At 40.3% G+C, this 9,771-nt stretch overlaps 1 protein-coding gene across 1 annotated transcript in view; it reads right to left on the reverse strand.

Moving 5' to 3' along the window:
• Positions 1–546: 546 nt before the first annotated feature.
• Positions 547–9,771, reverse strand: part of EGLN1 (egl-9 family hypoxia inducible factor 1) — a 32,893-nt gene continuing 23,668 nt past the window's right edge. Inside the window, exons 2-5 of the mRNA XM_026053353.1 lie at positions 8,169–8,288; positions 5,909–6,045; positions 4,314–4,381; positions 547–2,417 (exon numbers count right to left, since the gene is read on the reverse strand). Of these exons, the coding sequence (XP_025909138.1) occupies positions 2,353–2,417; positions 4,314–4,381; positions 5,909–6,045; positions 8,169–8,288 (390 nt within the window). The 3' untranslated portion in view covers positions 547–2,352. The remainder of the gene's footprint in view (positions 2,418–4,313; positions 4,382–5,908; positions 6,046–8,168; positions 8,289–9,771) is intronic.

A 9,771-nucleotide genomic window follows, 5' to 3' on the forward strand; every position in this document is an offset into this window, starting at 1 on the left:
GCTTAAAACTGAATATTCAACCGACATGAAATGAACAGTTTTCTAAAAGATAACATTGAAGAAATGGCTGACCTGATTTGTTGACCCTATTGCAATGACTCAAATAGAGTGAAAAATTAAGCACTTTTTAAACCTGTCTGGCAAGCGCAAACCTACACCATGATTAGAATTTGATACGTTGTGTAACTGCAGAAGTTTGAATGACAGAGGGAATGAAATGAAGTTTAAAGGCTTATGCTGTGCATTGCTAAAACAAAACCAACCAAACCTGCATTAAAGCAGTATTAAAGAAGATGAAGTAGAAGTGGTGGCTTTTTTTTTGTCCTTTTTTTGATTTTTTTTTTTTTTATTTTTTTTTTTTTTTTTTTTTTTTTTTTCGGTAGCCTAAATGGACTGCAGACCAGACAGCAATGAAGATTTGCACTCCTTGGCCAGGTTGGCAGAGGCACTTACAGTAAAGGTATCCTGTCTGATTTTTCCAGGAAGAAAAGAGGAAAGAAAATAGCTGTGAAGGGCAAGAACTTATTAAAAAAAGAAAAAAGGGAAAAAAAAAGGAAAAGTGAAATCAAAATTAACCTGGATTTTCTGTTGGTTCTCCTAAAAGATATACCAATACTGATTTTTTTCCCCCTTCTGTCAGTTTGCTACTAAACAATTAGCTTTTTCATGTTTTACATGAACAATAGTAATCTTTTTAATAAAAAATTACTGAGCTTTCCATAGAAAAGGTCTCTAATTGAATACAAACTATACAGATGCTAAAATTGTCACAGGTTGTTATATATACAGAAATATTTCTGTACACTCACATTGTTTTGGCTAAGGGAATAAGGGACAGATAGAAAATGCAGTGGGTAAGCTGATCAACCCCCAAACTCCTGTAAATGTGAATGCTGTATCTTATAGGGGTTTGTGTTTGATTATTCAAGCTTTTTTAAAGCTTGGGGAGGTGAGGGGCAGGGGAAAAAAACTCCCAAATCTCCTTTTCTTAAAAAAAGAATAACAAAGTTTCTGCACATCTCATTCTGTGACATCCCCTCTCCTTCAAAAAATGAAAACAATGTTAAAGTAAAGATTTGCTTATTAAATATTTATCTCAGTATGGACCAAAGGGCAGTGCCTTTCAGGGGAAAATCCTTTAGCACAGTTTTAAAAAAAGAAGAAATCTAAAAGCTGCATCGCACATGGAGCCTGCAGTGATACACTTCAGCTTCCGTGCTGACCATTCCCTTGATTCTATATAATAGATCAAGGTATCAAATTAGGGACTGGAAGGGACACCAACATTTGGAAAGAGAGACAGACAGAGAGAGTATTTTTTGATATTTTGTTAACTCACATGCAAAGGAAAGGAGGGTGGCAGATTCCTTTAGAAAAGGGAGAAAGCTCCAAATTTTCTGTCAAGTACGTAAGGAGGTTCTGGGTACCTCTAATAGCCTAGGAAAGCCCTTGTATATACTTGTAAGTCGATGGTATTCACCAGGTCCCCAAAGCCAATAACAGCAACCGATAGCGTCAAGTTCACTTAGTGCCAGTCACTTAAACAAAACAAAACAAAAAAAAAACACTAAAGGAGAGGCAGAAATTGCCCTCCGTGGATCCAACATACAAAACCACAAACTGAATGTTACTAATAGCGAGATACTGATTTGCTTCTGTTAATAAGGTTCAGAGGACATAGTCAAAAAAATACAGCAGCAATCTTTAAAAGTTAGGATTAGTGTGAGATATGAATACAAAACAATCAGATTTTTAGCTGGTAATTAAAGTGCTCCTTTTCTGACTCAAGGTGTAAAGAAAATTAAAGTGAAAATCAGCTACTGGCAACCCTTATATTAACTTAGATCTTTCATGGCAGAGGAGAACAGTATGAACAGTTTTACAAAAATAGATCGATGTTATTTTGGAGAATATTGTTATTTTTTTTTAAACACTCAGTTTTGATAAACTGTACCTGGTCATACAAAAATTACCCAAAATTCCAATTTTTACCATATAAAAAAAGGGAAAGATGAACTGGATTCAGCTGGATGACAGGTCTGGCAAAATATAAGGATGGACAAATTCTATGTAGGGCACTTATTTCATGTCCAGATGCATAAGCTGTTTCTTACTGATTGCTTATCTTCTTCACATAAGCAGTCACAGGCCTGGAGTCACAATCACATAGTACAATGCTTCAGCAGTCAAAAAATCTTCTATTTGATGCAACATTGAAACACTGTTTGCTTCTTTATTAAAATGTTGGTTTGTTGTTGATTTTCCTTTATCTTGTTATTCACATTCAAAAGTTAATAGATAGCATCAAGATTTATCAGGGAGAATAGCAAGAGGAGTTGCTAAATCAAAGGCTTATAAAACGTCTTTCCCAATCGTGTCAGAAGGTTTATTCAGTTCAACCCTCACACCTTTTTCACCTGCAAAAATACGAAAAATAAATCAGTATTATTATTCAGCATTACTATCTGGCATTTATAAGAGCATAATTTATAGAATTTCAACACAACTTTCAAGATTAGTTTTAAAAAAGTATCTTTCAAGTTGGCCAGAAGGGATGATCTGCCTCTGAAATGTGTACATTTCAGTACAACTGCTGTATCATGGATTCARGTTAATGAGCTACAGTCACTCTTCATCTCTGTAAACAGATGCCCAAATTTAAAAATGGATACTTGATATCATATATACACAAGTGACCTCCGAAAATACCCACGGGAGGGTCCATGCTTTGATCCTCTTACATCCTCTGAGGATCTGTCATTTTGGATCAGAATATGCAGTCTCAGAGTATTTGTAAAGAGACAGGGAAAAAATTCTAACACAAAATTCTATCTTTTGCTGCTAAAAATCACCTCTTTTTTTTTCCTTCCTTTTCCTTCTACTAAATGACTCAATTAACAACCATTAAAACGTCCAGAACTGCCATCAGCCGCCACGCGGAAGCGGCTCTGCRCTGGTGTGGCCCCTGCCAGCCACACTGCCCCGTGGCATCCACGTGCAGGGGAGCCCGGCTCGCACACTGGCCCCGGCAGAGGGGCTGTGCCGGAGGCATCCGGCATTGCCGGCACCCTGGGAAGCGCCGCACAGCACGTGTGCCATGGAGCCGCGCGAGCCGGGGCCCAGAGGCCCCAAGGCCCGGCTGCAGGTTGGGCCCACAGCCCTACAAAGCTAGGCCAGAGTCCCTGGGGCCTGGCTGGAGGTCGGGGCCACAGCCCCACGAGCCTGGGCCCAGGGCCGTGGGCCCGGCTGGAGGTCGGGGCCACAGCCCCACGAGCCTGGGCCCAGGGCCGTGGGCCCGGCTGGAGGTCGGGGCCACGAGCCTGGGCGCAGGGCCGTGGGCCCGGCTGGAGGTCGGGCCCAGGACCCATGAACCTGGCCCAGGGCTCCCATGGCCCGGTCGAGCCCGCTCTGTGCTCTTCTGTTGGCCACACACAAGTTGAGTTTCCCCTGCTCCTTCTGAAAGGCAGGTCACTGACAGCCCCAAAAGTGAATGTCGTTTTCACATCTGCTCGATCGTRCTGGGAGTGTCCAGGGGACCCAGCCGCCATCAGCAGAAATCTGATCGGGGCTGGCTCGTGGCCTCAGAGCGACGCAAGGTGGAGAGCCTGGTGAAACTGCCGAGAAGTTTCACCAAGAAGTTCTGCGTACCTGGAGCTGCGATGCCGGTGCTGCACCTATTTCAGCGTGCTTATGAGCTGCTGTAGCATGCACAGTGGCGACAGCATTTGCAAGTAGGACAGAAACCCTACGCCATTTCTCCTTATAATGCTAATTTGAACAGGAAAATTAGCTCAACTTCCTCTGGAGGGAGAAGCCAGCAAAGGAAAACAGATGCTAGATATGTGGATTTGGAGGAAGTAACTCCATTCTTTGATTCCAAACTTTAATTTTAGGCTTCTGTTTTTCAAATACAGAGACTCAAGTCAAGTCAAGTCGAATTTGACTACTAAATAACTCTATTAAAGAGCCTTTCGCAGCTCTCAGTTTGCAGGGCCTCACCACGTCTGGTGCATTTACCCTCAGAACACACCTACCAGCAACCCAGGTCCAGGGAGAAGCCATATCCCTGTATTAAAAGCCTGCCTAGCTTCAGGTCCCAAAGGAAGTGTGTGCAGAACACGGAATTGACCTGGATTTCCCAAGTCAGCGACTAACAACTTAACTACTGGATCGCCTTCCCTGTGAAACCCGATTATACAAGTTGTTTTGTTTTCTCTCCCCCTTTTCATGCACTGGTGGGCCAAGGAGATGAGTTGGGACCACTCAGTTCTTTCTACAAAACAACAACACAGAAGATATTTGCAAGACTTTACCTGTTAGATATTTTACTTTAGCTCGTGCTCTTTCATCTGCATCAAAATACCACACTGTTATTGCGTACCTAAGGGAAACGGATAAAAAATAGTGAATTCATAAACCACCAAGAAAAAAACAGACATTCTATAAAGAAGCACTGAAAAAAAACCTCAAATTGTAAGAGACAATACTTGTGCAGTTTGATAAAGATACCATAACGGGTAAACAGTGTTTCTCTTTTAAATAAGAGCAGTCTGAACAGGTCCTGAAAGACTACTCAGACTACACTTACCAAGAAGTTACTGAAAGTGCTGTAAATTTCCACTTTTCTGATGGCTTGCTGTATGGTTTTTGCCCCCAAGCTGTACCAAGGAGCACGCAGTTTCCAGGCCCATCACCTTACCCTGTCACCTCATTTTTCACTTTACTCAGTCAAGTCCATGACTGAGTCACACGGCAAGAAGTTGCCATAAGGGAAAAATAACTTCCCTTTCCTGCAGAGATGCTCCAGCTTTCCACGGCCCAGAGGGTTGTGATATGAAAGGCCAACTACCGAGTAAATACTTTTAAGTAGCTGATAAGGCTCTTTATGCAAAGCTAAAGGGCTGGTAAACAGCATTTGTACCCTGACCCTGCTCAGGGTACAGAGGGGAGGGCAGAGCAGCACAGTCTTCCAGGAGTATCCAAGATAGAGGACACGGGGATTGCAATTCTCAGGTTACTTCTTGCACTGGTCCTTGTGTTATCTCACTGCTTGAGTGGATGTTCAGTGCTCTGACCATCAAAACGTGTTATCACATGTGCCCCAGGAAGTTTGGATTAATGACCCCGTTGATTTACCCATTAACACTATCTGGTAACAGTACTCAATAGGTTTGGGTAGGGAACACAAGCACGTTCAGCATTTTTTTGCCCTAAACAAAGTCACAAGGGAGGTATCAAGTCAAGCCCCATCTGCGAGTCAGAGCAGGAGTAACTCTTGTAACACTGCAAGCACAAGGCAGAGTTGACTATCAATGGCCACTTCGCTCAGCAGACCTCTCCCAATTCTCAAACTGGGTCACTTGTAAAATAAAAACAAAAAAAGGAAAATGATTGTTTCAAGAATTCCCTTCCAATTAAAGGGAACACAAAAGTGCAGTAGTTAGTCAATACTTAAAACACAGCAGTAAGTTACAGATKTAGGACAGGGGCCACAGGAGAACCCTACTGTGCAGAAATAACGATTCCCCTTGGCTAGAGGGGAGTCTCTGCCCAGCYCTGTGTGCTCCCACTGCTCCTGTACAACGTAACACTCACGAGTTCCTTTGTTTCCAGTATTCTTCCTACTCACCCTGTTTCAAGACAGTATTTTATTCAGAAGATAAACCGATAAACATCTATACAAATTCAGCAGCTCAAACAGAACTGAAATACCACTATTAGAGGGAAAAATAAATAAATAAATAAATAAATAAATAAATAAAAGCCTTGGCATGGTACACTTGAGCTTTATCTGAAGGCATGTTGGATCAGGTGGTCACCTGTTTGTTTCACTCATTTCTCATTAGGATTTTCCTCAGCGCATGAGGAGAGAAGCTTCACGCAGTGCACATGAATCCACGAGTCCTACCTTGTAGCAAATGCTGGCTGCACTTCATGAGGGTTGCGGCGATCAGACCAGAAGAATAGCAGTCTATCGAATTTGGGTTCAATATCAGCAAATTGGGCTTTACCTTCTGGAAATATCCGAAGGATGCCTCCACTTACCTAAAAATTAGATATTTAAAACCAGTACTTAAAAATGTAATGAAACTTATTCTTTTCCAAGCACTGAATATCATAGTTAAAATGTTTCAGGCACTGAAATAAAACTCTTTATCAGATGGTAAAGAAACTGTGAACCAAGTGTTTTTTTCCTGACAATGCATTTCATTTAACAGTCTTACATATTTTTGAGTAATTTCAGAAAGCTTTACAAATACTAAATCTCCATTACTTCTTGTAAAAGTGTTTTTAACTACATTATTAATTTACAAAAAAAAAAGCTAAACTGATTTAAGTAAACAGATGGCTTAAAAAATTAACTGCAGTCAAAGTCTTATGTGATATTCTTGTAATTCTGCGATTAAGATGAAGAAAAACTAGGTAARTTCAATCTCAGTCCTGAATTCATGCTATTTAAGTCAATGTAAATCTCTTCCAGGCTTTGATAAACAGGTGGACAATGATGCATGTCTAGAATGCATCAAAATTAGACCAGGTTAGCTATTTTTAAAGTATGTTAACTTCTTCCTGCCAATGACGTTAAATCTAAGTTTTCTAATTATAGATAGCACTCTAGTACTTCAATGTGAAGTCAACAGTGCAAATACTAGCAAGGTACGTTGATTTAATGACTGATTTTTAACAGAGATCAAAATCAACAAACAACTCCTATTAGATCAGCTTGTGATTAGATCAACCTGAAGAAAGTTTGAGCTTCTTTATTCACCAGTCAATATAATATGATAATTGATAATATGCTGTAATTAAAAATATGTTTTGCAGTCAATTATGTACCTCCGTTTGTAATTCAAACATTATCCTCGTGAATCTTTCATAATTATTTTCAATTTGCAATTTGTTTGACATTTAGTCTCAGAATATTTTTTCAGCTGCTCTGGGAGAAAAAAATGAAGTCTACTTAAAACCGTCCCAAAGTTGCATTTAAAGATCTTCAGTCGAATCAATATACTTATATCCACAGACAGATGGTATTTATTTTCTAAGTGAAAGATCAAATTTGACATTTTACACAGTGCAGCGAGAAGCAGAAAGATTCAAGCACATCCATTTCTGACTCAGCCTTCAGAACTACCAGTTTCATGCAAGAATCTTTTCAGTTTCATTGGCTCATCGGGCTGCTTTAAGAAACAGGCAGTGCTCAAAAACAAAAACAATCACCCTTGGCTGCAACTTGTACCATCCACAGAAAGGGTACTTGGTTCATGAGCGAACTGCCTCGTTACGTGCTCTTACACATTTGACTTCCTAAGAATTACYACAGAAGGGGACCAGTAGGGACTTTTTCCTTGTCTTTTATATGCAATATAGAATAATCTTCTGCACAGGCAGCTGCAGAGCAAGCAAGGAATAAACACAGTTATCTTTGCATACTCTCTTCYGCTATCAATACGTCCAGCTAACTACATCTGTTCTTCAAATCTACCTAATCCCACTGAATTGCTAGGATAATCCTAATTAAAAGGGTCATTATCATAGGCGCAACTTCTAAGGAGAGTTTCAAATCACTGGTAGTAACTTCTCAGACCACTTGACCTGGGTCATAAAGGCTTATCTCTCCTACCCTCTGTGTCTACGCTAATACAAAGACTTGCATAACCTTGAACTATACTGAKGTTGCAAGCGCTGCAGCACTTGCTTGTTTGAAACTGCTCCTAAACTACACTACCTTTATTGTTATAAACATATTGAAATATTTAGTCTARCTACATAAACAGTTAACTAAATAAAATCATTCTCTTTCAAATATTACTCATTTGCTCTTAATATGAGCAGAGGGAGGGAGGTGTTCATCATACAAACAGCTATACAATAAATTGCATTATTAGATATTTGTTAAGGCTGGATACCAGTAGATACTCACTTGTATAATGAAAACATACATRAAAAATATACAAGTTTCCTTAACCTGTCAAAAAGATTCTGCTAGCACCTATCAAAACTATGACAGTAAATGCTTCATCCGCGGAATTTCTCAGCACAGAAAATCACAGAGGATACCAATTATTAAAGTAATCTAAGAACACAGCTAAGGCATGGAAATAAGAACATGCAGCAAAGGTATATTAACAGAATACATGTAAAGAAAGCTAAAGAAAACTGCATACCTTGGCATCCCAGTCTTTATTAAGATAATATATACAGGTAACACATCTTCCATCTCCATTTGGATTATCAACATGGCGAACGTATCCTGTGCCGTTGCCTGGGTAACAAGCCACCATAGCCTGGAGTCAAAGGATCAAACACAGTAACTTAGCTTATCTCTGGGGGGGAAAAAAAATGGTCTGCATTTTATCTGTATCATCATCTATGTAACTTACACATAAGCAGTAAAAAAATTAAGATAGCAACAATAGAAAAAATCCAAAARTCCAATGGAAATTTCTTTCCTTCATAGTTGAAAATCATTTAGGAACAGTTAGCTTCAACAAAAACTAGGGCATGAAACGCACGGGGAGGAACGCTGGTGAGGTGCTAGAGAGAAGGGTGGCCGAGTGTTGTGAGTAATCGTTGAGACTTCCCTCCCTTGAATGAAATACAAGGGAGGAAAAATAGCTTGTTGATAAATAAAAGGTGTTTCTCCTCCTGAGGAGAACGCTAGTCTTCCACACTCGAGTTCAGACAACTGTCACACGGCAGTGGTTGTTTTTTGTTTTGGTTTGGGTTTTTTTTTTTTTTTCTTTTTTTTTTTTCCTCTCCTCTCATTTCCATGCAAGGAAGTTCCTCAAAAAGCAGCAGCAACCTTCATTTTCAGGAGTCTTTCCAGGCAGCAGAGCCTTCTCCCTCACTAAGCGCATTCCTTGGCCGCTGTTCTGTCCTGTTCATAGGAGGTCTTTGAACCTTTGTTGCAATCTATCTACATGTATAACAAAAACATCCTCTTCAGCCGAGAAGTGAGAAGTCTGAAGCAGACACCGAACAGCAACGCGCAGTAAGGCTACGACATCAAACGGCCTTCGGTGCTGCAGCGTATTTAGCCTGGCATGCAGTGGCACTGCCCGAGCTGGCCTGCAAGCAGGAGGGGCACRGAAAGGGCCCCTTTTTTTGACAGAAAGTCAAAAGCAACTGCTTCAGCACATGGTTTTTTGCCAGTTTATACTTGATTAACTTTTGTCTTTTTGATGTTAATAAGTACATTTTTTCCACAGTTTGCTTTGCATGAAAGAAATCGCTTCGGGCAGGTGGAGAAACAAAGGATTATTTCTGGTTTACTCAGTAAAATATTCATCTATTACAAGTAAGCAGAACTGGTTTTGCTCTGGTAGCAAGCATTTAAAGTATTTATTTGCATATATACAGTGCTAGTGGAAGATCCAACGGCGGATTCTACCAGGCAGATACAAGAACGTAACTTTTGCTAAAAGTAACCCAGTGGTTGTAATAAATAAATAAAACACATCACACAATTAAAACTGCTGAAAAATACTCAAAACTAAAATATCCCATTATACCTGTCGTTTTAAGACTAGGCCTTCCAGCTTCTCCGCCACTTTTAGTGCATCCATACCACAGCCACCACTACCAGGCTCACGTTAGGTAAACATATTACACATACTAGGTAACGTGACTTAATATTTGGCCAAGCCATTACTTATCTTCCTGCAACAACGCTGATAAATCCCCTCACCACACACACACAAATCAAAACAGCGAGTTCAAGATACCAAATACCGGGACAGTGGACTAGACGAGTGCACGGTGCGGTGG

The sequence above is a fragment of the Nothoprocta perdicaria genome, unplaced genomic scaffold, assembly GCF_003342845.1.
Source record: "Nothoprocta perdicaria isolate Ctin4 unplaced genomic scaffold, notPer1 scaffold_99, whole genome shotgun sequence".
NCBI lineage: Eukaryota > Metazoa > Chordata > Aves > Tinamiformes > Tinamidae > Nothoprocta > Nothoprocta perdicaria.